General features: G+C 32.4%; 2 protein-coding genes across 4 annotated transcripts; one reads left to right on the top strand and one right to left on the bottom strand.

The window, feature by feature from the left end:
- Window positions 1-5,818: 5,818 nt before the first annotated feature.
- Window positions 5,819-7,706, bottom strand: LOC139501584 (uncharacterized). The gene is made up of 3 exons (XM_071290701.1): window positions 7,052-7,706; window positions 6,278-6,375; window positions 5,819-5,948 (listed from the first exon to the last, which is right to left on the bottom strand). The coding sequence occupies exons 1-2, from the start codon at window positions 7,619-7,621 to the stop codon at window positions 6,298-6,300; spliced, it is 648 nt and encodes a 215-aa protein (XP_071146802.1). The 5' UTR covers window positions 7,622-7,706; the 3' UTR covers window positions 5,819-5,948; window positions 6,278-6,297.
- A 55-nt stretch (window positions 7,707-7,761) lies between these two features.
- LOC139501583 (uncharacterized) lies at window positions 7,762-21,706 on the top strand. 3 transcript variants are annotated; one of them, XM_071290700.1, is made up of 5 exons: window positions 7,762-7,873; window positions 12,832-12,934; window positions 14,167-14,306; window positions 19,527-19,649; window positions 20,853-21,706. In XM_071290700.1, the coding sequence occupies exons 1-5, from the start codon at window positions 7,871-7,873 to the stop codon at window positions 21,513-21,515; spliced, it is 1,032 nt and encodes a 343-aa protein (XP_071146801.1). In that variant the 5' UTR covers window positions 7,762-7,870; the 3' UTR covers window positions 21,516-21,706. The 3 variants fall into 3 exon arrangements, with proteins under 3 accessions (XP_071146801.1, XP_071146799.1, XP_071146800.1); XM_071290698.1 differs by lacking the exon at window positions 7,762-7,873 and adding an exon at window positions 9,622-9,780; XM_071290699.1 differs by lacking the exon at window positions 7,762-7,873 and adding an exon at window positions 12,346-12,478.
- The last annotated feature ends 1,351 nt before the right edge of the window (window positions 21,707-23,057 follow it).

A 23,057-nucleotide genomic window follows, 5' to 3' on the forward strand; every position in this document is an offset into this window, starting at 1 on the left:
ATGATTATTTGATTATTAAGCCAAATATTTCATGATTATTTGATTACCTAGGACTGTATTTTTAGTTTATGATTATTTGATTACTAAAGATAAGCAAATATTTAATGATTATGTGATTATATTGGCAAAAAAATGGTGATTATGTGATTACTAGGACCCCCCCCCCCCCATGAGGGGCCTCATTGGTGGCCTTCGGCTGTTGTCTGCTCTGTAGTCGGGGTTGTTTCGTTGACATATTCCACAGTTCCTGGTTCTCAGTTTAAATGAAAAACAACACAATTTACGAATAACAAATATGACAGACATGCATGGTACAAATTATATACTCAATTCTTCTCCTATTTCCGATATATTTGATTCATATTTCAAGACACTTGACTCCGTCAGAATTCGGTTGTTTCAACCTAAACAATGTCGAGCAAACTTTATTTTGACCTCGTTGTTATCATAATATCATTGTCTTACATATATATAAATGGCGTTTGATATAAATTGTATAAATAATTTGAAGAAAAAATATGTAAGTACCACAAGTTTATATCTAAAACAGTATATCTAGTACCGTCAATACTAGTATATCTGTTCCTCAATGATTTCTGTAATCCGTATTTTATAAAAGTTGGTTTACATACAATGGGAGATAACACATTTTTTATTCTGTAAAGACTGAATGAAGATTTTATATAATTTACATTATCTAAAAACTATAGGTCACTGTACTGCCTTCAACAATGAACAAAGCACATACCGCATAGTCAGCTATAAAAGGGCCCAAAATAACAATTCAAAGGAGAAAACTAACGGCCTCATTTATGTACAAAAAATGAACGAAAACACAAATATGTAGCACATCAACAAACGACAACCACTGAATTATTACAGCTTCCTGACTTGGGACAGACACATACATACATAATGTGGCTGGGTTAAACGTGTTAGTGGGATCCCAACCTTCCCCTTTTCTGAGACAGTGGTACCACCTTTTAGAAAATCATTTGGAAAAAGCAAGGATAATTTAACGGATGCTTGTTAGACAAACTGAATTACACCGAAACAGCGTTTATGTCAAATAGTCCATGTCGTGCACGTCTGGAGCCATGATTTTTAAATAAGGTGAACCTTTTTTTTTATCTCTTTTATTAATAAAAATTTCAGGCAAGTCGATTCTTCTGTCTTCTGCTTTTAAATCTCAGTGTGTTTTTTTGTAATTCTCAGTGTGTAAATTTCTCGAAAAATGGTTTAAACATAGTTTTGACGAGAACGGCTTGCCATAAAGTATCGTTTATTCTACTACCATTACATATTACCAGTATAATTTATTTTGCCAATTGGAGGTCTAAAAATGTATTTGGTTTAATATTTAAATAAAAATAAAATTAATTTGTTTATTGGCTCATTCTGTATGGTACATGTCCAGTGGCAAATATAAATAAAAATAAAATTAATTGGTTTATTGGCTTTTCTGTATAGCAAATGTCCAGTGGCAAGTAGTACGCATAATTTATTTTTGGAAAACATACCGTTATATTTGTATATATATTATTTATTCTGGTATCACCTAATTCCATTCTCAATTTTATTAAGTTGGACAAAGGTATACAGAAAAACATATTAGTTTACATTACATTGCATATAATATGTACATTTGTTGAGGAAGCAATAAATATGAGTTTTTTTACAACTGTATGATCAGTATAGCCGACAGGTTAACATCAGAGAGAATCCAGTTTGTCATTTATAATTCTAATAAATTGGCACAATTTTCGAAGTTTAGATTTCTGTTTTTGGTTCATAATAGCATTAAATTTTAAAACATTAAAGTTCGTTAGGTATTTCTTGTCAATAAGTAGTGTTCTATCTGTCAAGAGACTGCTGCATTCCATTACATAGTGGTATTCGTCACCTATAGCAACTCTGCACAACGGACACTTTCTCTGTTCTCGGGGAATGTTTTGCCATCTACCATTTTCAATCGGCAGTTTATGGTTCATTGTCCTAAACCGCGACATTGTTATTACATCTTTATCATCAAGTACGTTAAGGTAGTGTTCGAAATTGTGTGATGTCTTGTATAGGCGATAATTCAGGGCTTTCGGCGAATCGTTTACCTTTCCTGACCATGACTGTGTAAACTGATCTTCTAGTCTTTGTTTAATTATCGATTTAATGTTAGGTGATGTGTTTTGAAATGACCATAAGTAAGAGAATCCACAATTGTCTAGAATACTTTTCATCTTGTCTAACGATCGCGATCGAAATGTTGTTTCTTGTGCTAACTTGAAAAGGTATCTAAACATTACAGCAGCGAGCTTACTTTCTTTACCGGTAATTAACTTTGTCCAATAAGATATAATTCTAGTTTTTATATCTATTTCTAGGGGATACAGACCCAGTTCTCCATAAATGAAGTCGTTTTGAGTAGATGGCTTAAGATGTAAAAGTAGCTTAAAAAATTTAGTTTGAACTCTTTCTAGTATATCTAAGTTTTCGTAACCCCATATTTCGCATCCATATAGCAGAATAAGTTTTACCAGTAAGTCAAACAAATCTACATGGCATCTAATTGATAAATTGTGAATTCTTCCCTTCCTTAAAACTTCGTACATTGCACTTGTTGCTTTGTCCTTTAGATGTTGTTTGCATTGTTTAAAGCTGCCTGTTTTGCTGAAAATAATTCCTAAGTAGTTAAAGTGTTTTACAGTTTCAATATGATGATTGTTGAATCGGAAAAGTGGAGGGTTTGTAGTTCTTCCTTTTGAAAAAATTAAGATTTTAGTTTTAGCAACATTTACTCGCATCTTCCAGGTTTCGCAATACTTTTTAAATTTGTTAAGTGCATGTTGCAGTTGGTCAGGTGATTCTGCCATGATTACAGTGTCGTCTGCGTAGAGAATTATGAATAATTTCATTAAAGTTCCAAGTTTTTCTTCTATATCTTTACTTATTGTGTTCATGCCTAAAACATTTTCCGAGATCAGATAGTCTTCTAGGTCATTCAAGTATAAAGAAAATAAAAACGGTGACAGATTTTCTCCTTGTCTGACACCGATTTCACAAGCGAAAGATTCACAAGTTTGACCATTATAGCTCAAGCTGGATTTAATATTCTGGTACATGCTAAAAATAGTATTAAACATTTTCCCCTTTATATTGTTTTTCAACATTTTAAACCATAAGAAATTACGATTAACCGTATCGAAGGCCTTTTCAAAGTCTACAAATGCGCAAAATAGTTTCTTTTTTGAGTGTTGTAAAACTTCAATTAAAGAGTTCAGAAGAAACGCACAATCAATTGTTGAGTATTTTTCTCGGAAACCATTTTGATTTTCTTTAAGAAGAGATGTTTGTTCTGAGAATCTTTTAAGGCGTTCATTTAATACCGCTGTAAAGACTTTTCCGAAACAGCTCGAAATAGTTATTGGTCTGTAATTTTTGGGGTTGCGTTTGTCACCTTTGTTCTTGTAGACAGGTTTTATCATTCCTTGGACCCATTGTTTTGGGATTTTTCCGGAGTCGAAAACTAGGTTGAAAATTTTCACATATATGTCGATAAGAACATGAGCGGATGTTTTTAAATATTCATTAATCCGTTTGTCTTCGGCGCATGCTTTGTTATTTTTCAGATTTTTCAGCGCTTTAAGAATTTCATGTTTTGTAATTCTGCTATTTAACTCATCGTTTATTTCTTCGTGGGAAATATTACTTTCAATTTGTTGCTCTTCTGTATCATCTCTCAGATCACTGTTTAACTCTTTGAAATATGAGACCAATTTGTCGAAATCAATCTTAGGCTGAGCTGTACTTTTATTTTCATTAAGAAGTCGCCAAAATTCCTTAGCATCCTTTTGCTTTAGATCATCCATTTTCTTTCGGAAATCGCTTCTGTATTTCTTATGAGCTTTGTTCATTGTATTTTTATATCTCTTCTCGGCATCTGACACAAATGCTCTGTGGAACGGTGACTTATTTTTATTTCGTTTCATCTTACAGAGATCTGACCTAGCGGCTTTGCAGTCATGGTCAAACCATGGTTTATTTTTTCTATGTTCTGACTTCTTTCCTGCACTGACTTTAAACCCAAAAGTGTTTCCCGCTGAATTTATTAACACTTTGCCTATTTTACTGATTATCATATCTACTGTTTCTTGCGTCACTACTGTTGTGCCATCAATTTCAGAATTAATATTTTCTATTTCTGTAAGGTTCAAGCATTCTAAGAATTTGTGTGATTTTTCATTAGTCCAATTGTTTATTTTTTGTTCATTTGTTCTAGTATCATCGCTACATTTGATGCTGACTTCTTGATCTGTTTTTTTCAGGGATATCTCGATTGGGGAATGAACATCTGAATAGAGACTTGAAAAATCAAGTACTTTAAAATCGGTAAAATTTTGAATAAGTTCTGCGCTGCATAGGCAATAATCAACAACGCTTGAATTACGGCATGTGAACTTTCCATCTATGTCACCTAGAGTTCTCTCATTCATGATGAAGAAGTTATTTCCCTTGCAAAATTCTAGTAGTTGATTTCCAAACCTATTCTTGTTTTTATCTCTACTGTTCCTTTTTCGAGAGAAGTCATACTGGTCTAAATTGCAAACAGCATTTATTTGTATATTTTCGATATCTACGACATGAGATTCACTATCGGGAACAAATATAAAATCATCCTCGGACCCGGTTCTTGCGTTAAAATCACCAACGAGTAAACATTTTGAAGACTTAATGATTTAATGAAAGTAAGCAATTAAAGGACACTGTACGGCCTTTATCAGAGAGGAAAACCCATCACGTATAATCAGCAATATGAGAGGCCAAGCAGAAAAATGTGTAACAATGGGAACGAGAAAACAAACGGTATAAATTGTATTTAAGGGTCAGCGGGGGCCTGCCTCCAGGTGCGGGGTTTTCTGGCTGCGTTAAAGACCCATTGGTGGCCTTCGGCTGTTGTCTGCTCTGTAGTCGGGGTTGTTTCGTTGACATATTCCACAGTTCCTGGTTGTCAGTTTAAATGAAAAACAACACAATTTACGAATTACAAATATGACAGACATGCATGGTACAAATTGTATACTCAATTCTTCTCCTATTTCCGATATATTTGATTCATATTTCAAGACACATGACTCCGTCAGAATTCGGTTGTTTCAACCTAAACAATGTCGAGCAAACTTTATTTTGACCTCGTTGTTATCATAATATCATTGTCTTACATATATATAAATGGCGTTTGATATAAATTGTATAAATAATTTGAAGAAAAAATATGTAAGTACCACAAGTTTATACCTAAAACAGTATATCTAGTACCGTCAATACTAGTATATCTGTTCCTCAATGATTTCTGTAATCCGTATTTTATAAAAGTTGGTTTACATACAATGGGAGATAACACATTTTTTATTCTGTAAAAACTGAATGAAGATTTACAGAATTTACATTATCTAAAAACTATAGGTTACTGTACTGCCTTCAACAATGAACAAAGCCCATACCGCATAGTCAGCTATAAAAGGCTCCGAAATAAAAAAAAAATGTAAAACAATTCAAAGGAGAAAAGTAAAGGCCTCATTTATGTACAAAAATGAACGAAAAAACAAATATGTAGCACATCAACAAACGACAACCACTGAATTATTACAACTTCCTGACTTGGGATAGACACATACATACAGAATGTGGCTGGGTTAAACGTGTTAGCGGGATCCCAACCTTCCCCTTATCTGAGACAGTGGTACAACCTATTAAAAAATCATTTGGAAAAAGCAAGGATAATTTAACGGATGCTTGTTAGACAAACTGAATTACACCGAAACAGCGTTTATGTCAAATAGTCCATGTCGTGCACGTCTGGAGCCATGATTTTTAATTAAGGTGAACTTTTTTTTATCTCTTTTATTCATAAAAATTTCAGGCAAGTCGATTCTTCTGTCTTCTTCTTTTAATATCTGAAAAAAAGAAATAATTGCAATGAATTAAAAAGGCTAATATTTTCAAAATAATTATACTAAGAAGTATCTCTGAAGAAGTATCGTTTATTCTACTACCATTACATATTACCAGTATAATTTATTTTTTTTGCCAAGTAGAGGTCTAAAAATGTATTTGGTTTAAATATAAATAAAAATAAAATTAATTTGTTTATTGGCTCATTCTGTATGGTAAATGTCCAGTGGCAAATATAAATAAAAATAAAATTAATTGGTTTATTGGCTTATTCTGTATGGTAAATATCCAGTGGCAAGTATTATACATAATTTATTTTTGGAAAACATACCGTTATATTTGTCTATATTACTAATCCTTGGATTTTTGTCTTTTTTTAAGTTCTTTGTCCTTTTTCTTGTCAAACAATCGGTATCGTATTCTGTAAATCTATAATACAACAAGACTTCAATAAAAAGTCAGCTTTGCAAATATGAGGCGTTTTTGAGAGATGTAAACTTAACAGCTCCGTGTTGAAAGCCGTACCCGTTGGCCTATTATGGTTTACTTTTATAAATTATTATTTTGATGGAGAGTTGTCTCATTGGCACTCATATCCCATCTTCCGATATCTATATGGTTTGCTCTCAAACAAACACAATTCTGCAATTTTATGATATTTACAATATTCATTTAGCGAGGAAAGAAAAACTGAGCAATGAAAAAGGGTTTTTAAATACTATAAGTAAATTTTGCTTCAACGTTTGAGTGGACGATAGCAGAATCCGAAGTCCTCATACAGGTATGTGTTGCGGTAATAGTAATTATATTTACCAGCAAGATTTCTTATAATATGACCATTCACAACAATATATATATACGGAAAGCTGACATAATAGCTAAATAGTCATTATCACAAACAAGTAAGAGGCTTAAAAAGTGGAATCTTCTGTATCTGTTATTAATAATTTATTTTTTGTTATCCGTTTTTTCCTCTGTTATATATTTCAAACTATTTCATTTGAAACTGTTCACAATAGTCAATATGTTTCTGTTTTACCTTGTTAAAATATCATTAACAGTAAAAATAAAATGGATTGTGATGCAATTTTTCATACATACTTACCAGATGAACAAGTGGCCAACAAAAGCACCCTTCTGGTTGAACCTGCTCCACTGTGGTGACATTTTCGTCATTGGCAATATTGTCGTCTGCTGTCCACGGCTTCCCTACAGACGACAGGAATCCAGACATTTTCACAGGAGGTTTGACAAATGCATCCTTGATTTCTGCTAGTCCTTCATTCAAGGCGACAGTGTCCGTGTCCGTCTGCTTTGAGTCCGTTTGTGTGTTACCGAAATCGATCGATGATATGAAAGATTTATGTTCATTTGTAACTTGTTTTACAACAAAACCGCCATTTCTTCTACGCTTAATTTTGTTCTCAACTTCATCATCGGTAAAATCTTCAATATAACGATTGTAGTTAGTATTCACGAAATCATGAAGCTTGAATGAAAAGCTTAGCCATTTTGATGTTACCTCAGTTGCAAAGCTTGCGCCTTCACTATTTTTTGCGTCCTCTGTATTGCTTTGTAATCTAGTCTGAATATTGTTGTCCTTATTTTCACCGTGTTCTTTCTGCTCATCGATTTCGAAACATTCGCTTCCACAATATGCGATTTGAAAACTCATGACTGCTGCAAAATGAACACCGTCGTACAACAAATGTTTGCAGACTATTTATATAGCCTAAGCAACAACAATCTTGCAACGTCATCATTCGTTTTATGACGTTTGCGTCATTATAACTCTAAGCATAACTACAAATCTATGTACTGTTGACATTACCATGATTTTTGTACTGTACCATAATGCCATATTATAATTGTTCGGTAGTTCGTTCTAGAGTTTGGCTCCTGCATATCTGAATGAGTGTAGACCATGGTTAGTTGTCCTTACCCTGGGAACATCTGTTATGTTGTTATTTCTAAAAGAGTAATTACATTTTTATGCCTAACCTACGATAGTAGAGGGGCATTATGTTTTCTTGTCTGTACGGCCGTTCGACTGTCCGTCCGTCCGTCTGTGCGTCTGTTCGCCAGGATTAAGGTTAAAGTCACATTTTGGTCAAGGTAGTTTTCAATAAAGTTGAAGTCCAATCAACTTTAAACTTAGTACACATGTTCCCCATGATTTGATCTTTCTAATTTTAATGCCAAATTAAAGTTTTGATCCCAATTTCACGGTCCTCTGAACATAGAAAATGATAGTGCGAAGTTCAGGTTAAAGTTGTTGGTCAAGCCGGTAGTTTTTGATGAAGTTGAAGTCCAATCAACTTAATTGAAACTAAGTACACATGTTCCCTATGATATGATCTTTCTAATTTAAATACCAAATTAGAATTTGAATACCAAATTAGAATTTTGACCCCATTTCACGGTCCACTGAACATGGAAAAGGATAGTGCGAGTGGGGCATCCGTGTACTTTTTACACATTCTTGTTTTAATTTCAATAAGTTCATGTAGATATAATGCAGGGGCAGATCCAGCCATTTTAAAAAGGGGGGGGGGGGGGGTTTCCTAACCCAGGACAAAAAGGGGGGAGGGGGTTCCAATTACATGTCCCCATTCAAATGCATTGATCGTCCAAAAAAAGGGGGGGGTTCCAACCCCCGGAACCCCCCCCCCCCCTCTGGATCCGCGCCTGTAATGGACATGTTTATTAATAATTTTATACACCTCTATATATTGCTATCATTCTAATTCTTCTGATTTTTAAACTAAGTACTTTTGATTTAATTAACAGTTGTTCATAAGCATGATAAGTACTAGTCTTCATATACATGATATATAAATCTTAGGGCAAATGCAGTCCTGTATTTCTCTATTTTTGTGGTATTACAATCACCCTTCTAATATAAATGAACCAGACTTAATTGTGACCACTTATAGGACTATATGTAGTTGTACGTTTAACGATTATTGAACTGTGATCATGTAGCCTGGCAGCCTGGCTCGCATGCTCGGTCAATGAAGATCAATGAAGTATTTTAAGGTTCATGTGGACCCTATGGCTAAAATGGCCGTATTTTCACCTCAAAATTTACTCTGAGTACAGACAAACCTGCGCATCTGTAAAAAAAATTCAGGCATAGCATGCCCTAGACAAATGAATTTTAAGTATGTTTTATGTTTTAGAAAAATAAAAACTTACCAGGATTTTTCCGTGCACTTTTTTTCATTCCTCAAGAAGGTGCCAAAATAAACTAAGTTAGGAAACAGGTTTGAGAACGTCCCCACAGGTAAAAATTAAAATGAGCATTTTTAATTGACACTGATGGACATGAGATGGACAAAAGATACCTGACAATAATTGGTTATTTAAACTGTGTACCTGAGTGGACCATATCAAGGTAAACTCAACTGTTTGTTAATTTTATCATCTTCTGCAGAGACGAAAAAAAGTGTACGGCAAAATCCAGTTAACTTATGAATTTTCTAAATCATACAATGCATTTGAATTCTATTTATCTAGGGCATGCTATGCCTTAAAACTTTTCCAGATGCACAGGTTTGCCTGTACTCAGAGAAAATTTTGAGGTGAAAATACGGCCATTTTAGCCATAGGGTCCACATGAACCTTAAAGATTGGATGAGGATGCTATGTGGTCACGAAGGTGCTCCCAATATAATGGAGGATTGTTTAATGAGAAACAGGAAAGAGTTCAGAACGTTGCCCTCCCCTTCCAGTTTCATCCCTCATAAATAAATAATAAAAATGTCAGGCTCCATGAAAAAAAGAAAATATATGAATACAGATTCAGATGAAGAATTTCAATCACCGGAGACAGTAAGCAATATGTGCATTTGATGCTGAATAGCATTTAAAATCTTCCTTTATTAAATGATACGAGCAAATAAGGCCCAAATTATACGGGTAAATCAGCATGTGCAATGCTGAAAACGTTTCACTGTCAATAACAAGATTTAATATTTCTCTTCGAATAGGGCCAATACGGAAAAAACAGTGCCAATACAGGAAAAAGCGTGAAAAAAGCCGTATTGGCCCTGTATTGATTACGGTTTTTAATTTTCTTATGAACACATAAAACTTAAGGTGGCTCGGGACTATTCGACTGCGCATAATTTCACGCATGAATTACAAAAGTATTTGTCGTAAATTCGATATATTTTTTTAAAATATTTTGATTGATTAGAAATGTTAAATCATTGTAGTTATGTAACTAATAGAATATTTTCGTTATTATCCGTATCTGTTAAAGGGACAAAATGACATTTCACCCATTTTCACCATTTTCCCGCCAAAATTTGGGTTTTAAGGCAAAATATGTTTTTTTCCTTATCCGTGACCTATGTTTTTTATTTGCTCATTTTTTGAAGCTATAGTTCAGCTTTTTATATTACAGTTTTGGACCAAGTGTCATAGAACGTTTTTTTGATATTCCGATAAAAATATGTTAACACCTCTATTTTCCCTATCATTTCATTTAAAAATGGTCCCTTTTACATACCTCTTTAAAAGTAAAATTTTGAGCTTAAATGGTCCGTGACCCCCTATTTTTTTTCGACCAATTTGATTCACTTTCTGTAAAGAATAAAATAACTAAAAATACGGCACTTCTGATAGAAACTTCGAATAGGCCCGAGCCACCTTAAAAGTGTTATGAACCGGCTGTTTCTGTGTTGGACCTGTTATCAGATTTTCGATCTGTTCTAGTCCTACGGGTCTCAAGGCCAATACAGCAAACCTTGACTCTATAACAGAGCCAATACAGAAACAGCCAGTTAATAATACTAAAGTCTTGGTTTTCACAAATCACCAGAATTTTGTACACTTTTATTCTGTGAATGTTTATGCTTATGGCAAGTTATGTTGTATTATGTTTATCAATCTGTCCAATCAAAATAAAGTTTTACTAACTTACTTATACTGAAAACCCCAAACCAAAAATATATAGATTGAATTTATAATTTCGATAATTTCTGTGAATATGCCTACCGTAGTCTAAAATTGGTCATCTTGTTAGTTCATTCAGTATTTGTGTTTGAACTTAACACGCAGGGAAACTATGTAATTTGACATCACTACGCTACTTTCAGCGTGGAAAATTAGTACAGAATAAGTTTTTTCTACTCTTTTGAATAAAAAAACATGTCTAAAGGTAAGTTTTCATACACCTTATCGCTATTTGTCCGCCATTACTGGATATCACACAGGTTCCTTTAAAATTTTGACTTCATTAAACAAAATATCTGATGCCACAATGGAAAAGTGATTGTTGTATGCGTCAAAAGTTCAAGCGGCTGGGTCAGCCGGGATTAGCGATAAGGTGTATTGTTATTCTCAAGTATTGCTCAAACATGCCAATTTTCTATATATAATAGCCATTTCAATCCCGACTTCTGAATGTCTAAAAACATTCTAGAACTTCATAAAATCCCACTTCCGTCCTCCATTACTTTGTGTACATTCCATTCAGCGTCATCAATCCTTGTGGCAGGCAATACAGGTCAAGCAAATCGTATTTTTATGAATTTTAAAATGACAAGCTCCTTATGTCTTTCATGATTATCCTGCGAAAAAAACCCATCCAAAATGAAAGAAACCTATATGAAAAAACAATGTCCATGCCATACAAATGTAATTTTTTGCAGGAATGTAGAGTAGATTAATAAAAAACAATTTACATTTATTTTTCTTAGAAAAAAATATTGATTCATTAGGCCAAATAAAAATATATGTGTGGTTCCAGTAACCCTACCGTCCCTACTTTTTCGGCTTACAAATAGCCTACCCTAAAGATTTTATTGTCATTTTTCACTAAGCACTGTTAAAGTCAGAATGTTGCTCCCATCATGCCCATAGACTCAATGTAAAAAAAAACCATAAAATAAAAAAATATCCCTATCTACCTACCCTAACTTTTTTTTCAGATGTAACTGGAACCACACATACTTTTTTATTTGGCCTTAAAAAAAAATCAATATTCTGAACATCATGACTGTACAATGCTGTAGGTAAATATTCATACAAAATTCCATTGTTGTCAAAAGGGATGGCAAAATATTAGGTTTCCTGTTGAATAAAACCCAAAATTATTGCAAACAATTTTCATGATTTTAAAGCATTATCCCACAAACAGATAATATTATCACTGAACTAGTATATATTTGTTTAGGGGCCAGCTGAAGGACGCCTCCGGGTGCGGGAATTTCTCGCTACATTGAAGACCTGTTGGTGACCTTCTGCTGTTTTTTTTTCAATGGTCGGGTTGTTGTCTCTTTGGCACATTCCCCATTTCCATTCTCAATTTTAATATAATTGCCTTAGACTGAAAAACCACCTAATTGACAATAGAGCAATTTGATTGGGTAGAACGATTTAATAAATCATGTGATTTTGATGCCATTGGAATTTGAATGTAAACAAACAAGTTCAGCAAGTTCAGTATGGGACAGCATCGTACATTGAGTGACCGAAAAACAATAATGAGTAACCAAGCTTGACAATTGGATACATGTACATGGTAATCACTGTAATAAAAAATCAAAGCTTAGTCTACAGAAAAAAATGAGAAAAAAATAGTCTTAGGTGAACGACTTATCAACATAGCTGGATATATATGAATGCTGCCCGGCCCTCTGTTGACAAGGGGTCATTCACTGAAAATAGAAGCAACTATATATAGGTGGCTGTAATGTCATCAACAATGAGCAAAACTACATATCTTTATCTTTTAAATGTTACCATGATTATTAACTAGAAAAAAGTCGAAATTGATATCTGATTTGAGGAAAATGCAATGAAGTACAATAATTCAGTTTTGTAAAGCATCTTAAATGACCATTATGTAACAAACCTTTTTTCTTTTGTTTTCAGATCACAGGATGGGAGAAAGCTTACAGAAGTTTTAACAGCTGTAGAAGATTAAATCTCCCAACAAAAAGAACCATGTTGATTTACTGGCAAGATTATACAGAAGGTAAAAGTTACAGCTAATTTACTACTGCATGTAGAGCAAGACTTTGGTTAGCTTGCATGCTAAGTTTGTATATTGTACAATTATATTAATGATTTACTGGCAAGATTATACAGAAGGTAAAAGTTACAGCTAATTTACTACTGCATGTAGAGCAAGACTTTGGTTAGCTTGCATGCTAAGTTTGTATATTGTACAATTATATTGTTGATTTACTGGCAAGATTATACAGAAGGTAAATGTTACAGCTAATTTACTACTGCATGTAGAGCAAGACTTTGGTTAGCTTGCATGCTAAGTTTGTATATTGTACAATAATTATATTGTTGATTTACTGGCAAGATTATACAGAAGGTAAAAGTTACAGCTAATTTACTACTGCATTGGTTAGCTTGCATGCTAAGTTTGTATATTGCACAATTATATTTTTGATTTACTGGCAAGTTTATATAGAAGGTAAAAGTTAATTAAAGGAACACATTATATATTAGAAAGGACAGATTTGTCTTCGACATATACATGTATTATGACAAGTTAGCCAGACTGATGTTTTTACCTTGTCAATTTTATTTTGAGGAATTTTTGCATATCTGTTGCACATGTTTCAGAAGACAATAATACCATTATATAAATGAAAGGATATATGGAGTTAAATTTACCGTCAGTGTATTGAAGACGAATTCCATTTCATATTAGTGTGTCAAAAATATAAGGAACTTGGAGTAAAATTCATATAAAAGAAATATTACTGGTCTAGACCAAGTGTGCTTAAATTTGTTGAACTTTTAAGTTTAGGAAAATACATTTTTACTGCATTTAAAATCAGAGACAATATTACATAAACATTCTCTGTCTGTTTACTTGTTTACTAACTATAAAAATTTCTATTGACACCGATGAACTGTAAAGTTTAAAGTAATACAGAATTAGGTTAACTGCTGTGAGATAGAAATACTAAAGAATATATATTTTTTTAAAAGACCCAATGATGTGCATAACTTTGTAAAGGACAAAACATTTCTTTCTCTTTGCATTTATCCCTTTCTAATTGACTTTGCATAATTTATTTCAGTTAATTTTTAGTCTGCTCCATCTTGTTTCTTTATGGAGGACCCATATTTTTTATATTGGCTACGATTTATATTCACAATTTTCCAACTACTGCAAGTTGCAAAAAATGAATCCCTCACACAAAAATTAGTTACATATCTTATCATGTTTTATTTTGATTTCAGGTTTTATGAAAAGGGAACCAGAAGAATGTATTTTTAGAACATTACAAGACCAGGGAAAGTTATATTACTCAGGTGACATGTTTGATAACTGGATATATTTCAGTCCAATGGATTTGAAAGGTAGAGAATGGTATGAACAGGTATTTATAATTCTAACATTGATTGTTTGAAGGAGACTGGATAAAATTGAGAATGGAAATGGGGAATGTGCCAAAGAGACAACAACCCAACCATAGAGCAGACAACAACAGAAGGTCACCAACAGGCCTTCAATGCAACAAGAAATTCTCGCACCCGGAGGCGTCCTTCAGCTGGCCCCTAAACAAATATATACTGGTTCAGTGATAATGAACACCATACTAAACTCCAAATTGTACACAAGAAACTAAAAGTTAAAATAATACAAGACTAACAAAGGCCAGAGGATAAAATGCTATAGCTCATAATACATGTATATCTGTCATGTCTGTAGCCCTTTTCATAAAAAATCTTTAAGTGTAAAATTTATCATAATGCTTTAATATTCCTTAACAATTCAACTAAATATTTTTATCGTAAGATGAATTTTACACTTAAGATTTTGGGTCAGAAGGGAATCTAAACTTTAATTGCTTATATCCACATCATTTGAGTTCTGGTGGATGATTAACTCATTGGCAATCAAACCACATTTGTAGGGTGCCCAATCAACAAATTTTATTGATTTGCCTTAACGGAATAACACACGGCTATATTTTATATCATTGAAAAGAGGAGAACAAGCCTCATTTAAATACCATTGTCAACGTTGTCTGCCATGGTCACGTTTTTTTTAATCGCGGTCAAAGGTCAAAGCAAAAATTCCAGAAAAATGCACATTCACATTTAGATAGCTTGTTTCTCCTACATATATGCATTTGGAGCAAAATAAAAAACAACTAATTTGTAGAAAAACATCTTTTCTATCTTCCATTAGAACTTATATTTTTATCGCTAAAAATGACTTTACATTGACTTTTTTGCATATAGGGTGCAAATTTTAAATTTTCAGACAGCTGTTAAATAACAATGACCTTGACCTAATTTAATTTCTAAATTTGAAATTTTTGTATTCAGTTCATTACAAGTAAGTTCTAAAGATGTTTTTTAGATCTTAACTTCAATAATTTGTCGAAAATAAAAATATGTTTTTCACGTCTTTTGATAGTCAGGTGTACATCAATTTCTAGGTAAATATCAAATTTCTGTTTTTGGGTGCGAAAGAGTATACTGTGAAAGTACTTTAATTCGTGGGTATCAATTTTCGTGGATTGAGCAATATTAACATGTTCGTGGGTTTTTTAATTCGTGGATTTTATTTTATTTTTTTTAAATTGAAAATTAAAGCCTTTAGAAACGAAGGTTACAAATGTTTTGAATGATGGAAATTGCAAAGTAAGCATTGACCCCTGTAAATTGAAATGATAACACTAATGAACCCATGATAAAGTGATCATCAAAGGTGTAAATTAGGCCATAAACATGTCACCTAAAGAAAATAGTAACATAAAAAATGATATAAACGTATCTTAAATTTTGAAATAATTCTTATCAAAATCAAGCCCAGTATGAAATTATTATTTCCCATATGTACGAGCACTATGAGGATATGAAATGAATACTTTATCATACTAGCATATCAATACCAGAAATCTGACTTTCATCGATCAAAAATATTTTTTATGAGAATTAAAAGATCAAAAGTTGTACAGTTTAGGCTATTAAAGATTAAATGAGTATAATCCTGCATGTGGTTGTAGTTCTGTGACTGCTACATTTTATTAAAGTATTCTCAGATTTGGCGTTATTCAATATATTCTCAAGATTATATCAGTAGTCAAACCTACCGACGGGGATCTTTCAATGTCTTGATTTGGACAATGGTTGTTTTATTTCGTTGGAAACTTAAATTCGTGGATAAAGTCATCCACGAAAACCACGAAAATTGGTACCCCACGAATAAAAGTACTTTCACAGTATATAAATGATTTGTTTCGAAATTTGTACGCAATTAACATCGAACTTGGTTGACTATATAGCTCTGTGTATAGCTTTGCTTTACAGAATTAAAAATTACTGCAAACAGAGAAAAGGGGGGAGGGTTAAAATTATGAAAACACACCTCTATTAGAAACATGTAAAACACCCCATCATGGCTACATATACAGATGACTAAATGAGCAACAATTGGCTATAATGTTTACATGTACATGTATTTAAAAAATATAATAAGGAAGATGCTTATGTACAGCACTGATGCAAACAATAAAAACAAAACAGGCGTGAGAAACCAAAGATACATTAATCAAAGAGCAGATTGCTCTGAGGGATACGATTGATGTTGTTTCATTGTCACATGTATACATGTAGCTGGATAATATTATTTTCAAAACTAATTCAACTGCACATGTAAAATAGTTACAAAATAGCCAATCCCAGATAAAAGTGTATGAACAATGTTATTAGGCCTATTGTGTTTTATTTTTGTACTATCAATTCCAAGTTTACTTTCCACAGCAGTCACTGAGACTCAGAGTGAGAGAAGGTATTTCACTTCGTATCTTAACACCTATTTTCCTACGTTAATTCTAGGAGGAATCCCATTCCTAACTCTTTAAATATTTAATTTCCTTTCGGTCAGTGATCATGACTCCTTTCCGTACACATTTATCTGTTTAAATTGCGATAGTTTTTAATATAATACACTTTATTGACAGTACGAGCTAATACTCGACATATTGTTTTGATTCAGAATTCACGGAAGTTACTTCCGGAAGGGAGGCAACTCGAAACAATAATATGGAAGACTCCATTTCGCCTGAAGGGGTGTTCTACGATGTGGACTATATTTATTTTAATTTAAATGATGCATATGATTTCAAATTATGCAACAACAATAACCTACAATAGCAGACATACATAGAAAAGATCCCATGAGTTAAAAATTAATTAATTGAGTGGGGAATCCAGAGCAACCATTCAATCGAAAACCCCTTGAAGTCAAGAAAACTATACGCATGCGCATAATTTCCAAAAAAAACCTGGAACAAGTGTAGGATTTAATAATGTCCCCAATGAAAAAATGTCCACTGGACACATTTTCATAGTAAATTATGTCCATGGACAATTTTTACTTATTTAAATATGTCCTGGACACAATTTTCTATGAAAATATGTCCTCAGGTATGAAAAAGTGTCCCTGAACATGAACATTATATTCACTACCATAATTTGTACAGGTGGACATTTTCTCACAGGACATTGTGTCCACCAAGGGATTTTTTGATATGATTAAAGTATAAATTGCTATTACTTGCCCTTCTTATTACTGGACGCATTTTAACTTTAATTGCGGACTTTGATTCGTTATTACTTTGACATAGAGTTGTCTCATTGGCAGTCATACCATCATTATCTTCATATTTATATCTAAATATAATTATATACATGTATAATTCAAACTCTAAAAAATAACAGCTGCGGTTCAGTATTATTTTCCTTGGAGGATCCAATTTAATAACATTTACTATGAAAATGTGTTCTGTAGATGGACCATATGTCATAACAGTTGCTGTAAAAATTAAATGCTGCCCACTTAGGAGACAATATTTCATGGCAATGGACATTATTTATTTTCTATTGCTTTCTTCTCTGCCAAATAAATATAGTAAAGTTCTTCAGATTTGATTGTACACTTCCTTCTTATTGTTATTCTTTCAATTTGTCATTGCCATTTGCTGGAAATTTCTTAGAACTTAAATTTCTCTATATTCACTTTCATCCATTATTTGTCTGTTTACATTTGTACATGTATATTAATCCATTTCTCACCAATCCTTCATATTCTAATTAAAATCCAAGTATAATAAAACTTTTTAATGACCTTTGTATTACTTCCCATGGAGGACACAATTTAATAGCAACTATTATGAAAATTTGTCCTGTGGGTGGACACTATTTCATATCTTTTGCAGTAAAAATCTGTCCATTTGAGGGACACTATTCCATTGGAATGGACATTATTAAATACCTGAATTCTATGAAAAACTGTCCACGTGGACACTTTTTCATAGGACACTATTATGTCTTACACGTATATTAAATGTTTATTAAACGACCTAGATAGTTCTCTATTTCTTTATGGAAGTGCAATCTCAAATATCAGTTTCATAACGGTAAAATATAAGAAAAACTCCACTTCAGTTCTTATTTGATAGAAATAGATTTATCGGAATTTAGAGAACTCTTGCATTTTATCAAAACTGGGAATTCCCTCTAACATGTTTCTAAATTTATAAAAACACTAAATATAAATACTTCTTAATTCTGATTTTCCGTGTTGTTAAAAACACGCATATAAGTCAAGGGAATTATCAAACATGAAGATTATGAAAAGAACATTATAGGAAAGTTGTTAAAGTTCAATCCCTTTGTTTGTTTTTACCTTTTAAAGCAAGACAATCATAAGAATCTGAGATGTTCCTTAATGTTTAAAATAAAATGATTGACGTGAGGGCAATGCTCTGCAATCGTATCCCAAAAACTTATAAAATGAAGACAAGCTGACAACACCATAGCAAAACACGAAAAAAAGAACAAATGCAATAAAAAACTATGGTCGAAGCAAGTATTACCTGCTACTTATTTGTTGTATATTTGGCACACATATGAACCGTGTCTTGTTGATGTAATCAGAGTATAAATCCCATGAAAGTAACACGCAATAAATTTTATTTTGTTCAAAATGTGGTAAAATTCAGCTAAATAAATAGTCCAACTGAAATCATGAAAAGCTTATATTTTAATTATATAAATCTTTTCAGCTTTCGTTGTACGATAAATTTAATTTATAAGCTAAGTGATTAATATCAATTGAACAACATAACACAGAGAGCAATAATTTTATTTATCGTGTTGAAGATGGCCTGTTTAATGAGGTATCTTTGGGTACCCTAAGAAAACACAAAATTTTGAAAAACGTGACCACGGGAGCTTACGACGACATTCATGATTGCAAAATATAATGATTTTCCAATAGTTTGCATACAAGTAAAGCTGTGTGTTAAACTTAAACTCGTTAACTAGACGTCTTTTTCGATACTGGGCACCCTACTACATGTACTATATCTCCTTATTTTATATATTAAGAATACAGTAAACAGATTCCTCATTTAATGAGTTGCTTCCCTTGTCTTTCTCTTCAGTGTGACCTTCACCAAATTTTTTAAGGGCATTTTTGTACCTACGAAGAGAAAAATAAAAAAAATTTAGTACTAAATCAAATATGTGTCTCCAGTTTGAAATTAGCAGTTCAATGCATGTGTATTAATATCTTCTTTCAGAATTGTGACTTGGATTTGATTAAGGATGAACAGGTTCAGTCAGAAATTTATCATTTGTCAATGGCTGTTAAGGCAGCAGACCTAGAGGGTTGTCCAGGAACTTCATCACCAGATCTTCTATCTGTAAGTTTGTTTATGTGATAGCCATTTCAAGTCAAAGTCTCACAATTTAAAAAACAAGTACATATAGTCTCACAAGACTACATCACATGAAAAAAAAATATATTACAAGGAGTGGTCTCAAAACCACCAACCCACCCCACTAAACAATGAGGGAAAAGAGGAACAAGCAGAAGAAATAAAAAATAAGAGACAAAATAACAAAACCTTAGTGAAATAAAGAAAAAAAAACACATATTAAGGTGGTACCCAACACTTTCTCTAAAATTAATTTGGCTCGTTTAATTTTCATAAAATTTTGTCAAAGTATTTACTTTGACATTTTAACAAAAATGTAAAAATTCAAAAAAAAGTGAACGAACCGTTTTGTCAGAAAAATTACACTGGTTATATAGCAATTTGACAACCATTAATTTTGATCATTGAAAAGCTTAATTTGCATTTTACAACACAACGTAATTAAAACGTTAAGCTGACTGTACAGAGTTATCTCCCTGTAGTGTTAGGTACCACCTTAAACAGCAAGACATTGTCCTGTCCCAGAAAACAAGTTTTAGTAACACTTAACCTACCAAAATCTGAGGCTGTAATTAGGATTTTCTCAAAGGACAGTTAACTCCACACATAATGGTACTCATGATCACCATATTACAAGTAAAATTTTGTGATGTCACAACAGAAATAAAATGTTACAAAATTTCCTTCTAGATGCTTGATGTACTTTTGACCATAAACAAGCTTCTACTGAAGTTTGGTACAGAGCAATGTATTTATCCATATTGATACTTTCATTCAAGTTGATGAAAATTTGAAAGATTTGAATCCCAACCTTATATCCTTATGATTTGATTTACCAATTAATTAACTTACTAAAATTAATCTGTTCGAATCACTAACATACATTTTTGTACATCTAAAAATTTACTCTAATGTCTTGAATTTAAGAGTAATTGAATAAATTGTGTTTCTGAGGAAAAGTTTTAAAATACATTTTCCCCTAAAAAGATGCAAAAATGACAGTACGTTTTTAATCACCAAAAACGGTCATTATTTAACATTGAGCATGTACTGTTACATTTTATATGATGCAAGCAGACAAATTGTTTTAAAACATTGAACATGTATGATTTTGGCATTTGATAAGGGACTTACAATTTTGAATTTTCCTTGGAGTTCAGTATTTTTTTGTGATTTGACTTTTTACAGACAGCAAACAGACAAGAAGATTCACCAGTCAGTCCCTCTCCTATTGTCTACCTTTATTGGGAAGCTAGAGCACAGGGGTTTCATAATTTGAGAGGAAAGCTTTTTGGTGAAGCATTAATTAGATTATTGTTCATGGGAGTTGACAATGTTACTCTTTCTTACTCAACAGCTGGACTTGATACTCATCTAGATAGGTGGGGGTATGTGAAAAAAGGACCATCAATACGTCAGCCAGGGTGCTCTGATGGTAATTCTAATCAAGTGCTTTCACATGCAGGGATGAATTCAAAAGACCAATATTGGACAGTGTTGAAAAATCAAGAGAGTGTCGAGTTTAATTTAGAAGCAACTTCACTTAAAGCAGAGTCTGATATTTTTGTTTGGAAGGGCAATAAATTAGTGCTGATTGCCATAGTGACAAGTATAAATGACAGTGGACAGAGCAAAATGCAGCAACTTCAACGGAATATGCTGCTAAGTTTAGATGGACAGAAAACACTTTTTGGCTTGGTAATACAAGGCCATAATGTTACTCTTGCTGAAGATACATTTGAGCAAAATTCCAGGGAATACAAAAGAAGCATCAGTGAAACAGCATTCAGTTATACTAAAAATGATATTAATCTCTTATATTCTTATGTACAAAAGCACTTTGCAGAGTAAAAGAAACAGTGAACAAGTTTAAATACATTTAGCTTTTAAAGTTGCAAGTAAAAGCAAGCTACTAAATCAGTTTAAACTAAGTATTTGCACAATACTTTATGAACTTAAAGAAAGTGATAAAAAGCATTTAAATGTTCATATGATGACTTTAAAAAGACAAAATAAAACAGTTGTTGAAAATATTTTTTATTAAGTATCTTTTCTTTTCTTCATTTATATAAATCATGTATTATAATGCCCCTTTTAAGTTGTACAGGCATCAAGATTATATATTTATTAGAAACCAATTGTCTAATCTAAATAAAAAATGAGAAAGGAGAAACGCTGATGAACCACATGAATAATTAACAACCACTGAACAACAGGTTTCAGACTTAGGACAGGTGCAAACAAATACAGCAGGTTTAAATGTTTTAATAGGTACCAACCTTCATCCTTATCTGAAGCAATAGTGTAACATCACAATATAGAAAGACATACTATAAAATATCAATTGAAATGGTTTAAGGTGGCTCGTGGGTACAAAAATTTCAGCAAAAAATTAAACCTTTATTTTTTCATTACAAATTTTATTTATTACACTATTAGTTATTATTTTACGATAAGGTACAAAAATCAACCTAAGCAATCGTTTTGGTTTGGCCCCAGATGTCTTTTAAAATGTTTATATCATTGAAAAAGCTCCAAATTATCTCCCTTTGGTGAAAAAATGCCATTTTTTGGCATTAAATTTGAAATATTTTTTTAACTCATCGGTGACCTATATTTTTTATTATTGTTTTCAAATAAGCTGTACATAAACTAAATAATTGTGAAATTAAAGCGAGTCCTGTAATTAGGCTATTTTTTTTATTTCGATATTAACTCCTATTTCTCCTATTAGTTCAACAGAAAAAAAGGACATTAACAAAAATGAATGCTTCTTCCGGAGGCAGATTGTGAGCTTAAATGAACGGTGACCCCATTTTTTTATTTCATTTTTCTTTTAAGTATATGATAAAGTTCATTTATAAAAAAATATAGCGAAATCCTATATTAGAAAAAAAAATTGATTTATACCCAGGAGCCCCCTTAACTAAATCAAAAGACATATTTACAAAAACAAGTGAACATACACCGAACAAGTAAATTTGATCTATGACACAATGTAAATACAAATTTAATAAGGTCAAAGCCATGTGGACATATTTAGTTTAGTAGTCATGTATACCTTGCAATGATTTTAATTCCCCTGTCAATTTGTGCAGGCATCAAGATAAACCCTTGTCTGTCCGTACTAACGTCTAGACATTTGTTTCCATTCATTGACTTTTAGTTTGCCCCAACCAAATGTAATGATACTTATATATGGAACAAGTTCGAGTTTAGGTGGTGTAACTTTCACCTCTTTCAAATGATTTCCCTTTATAAATGGAAAGGTTCATGAATTTGCCACATGTATTAACTATCCTAATATTCTGAAACTTGTAGTGTAAATTTTAACAAATTGACATGAGGGTCGGTTGAAAACATAACTTTACAGCAAACAAGATGAGTTCAGCT

The sequence above is a fragment of the Mytilus edulis genome, chromosome 13 (assembly GCF_963676685.1).
Source record: "Mytilus edulis chromosome 13, xbMytEdul2.2, whole genome shotgun sequence".
NCBI classification, from domain to species: domain Eukaryota; kingdom Metazoa; phylum Mollusca; class Bivalvia; order Mytilida; family Mytilidae; genus Mytilus; species Mytilus edulis.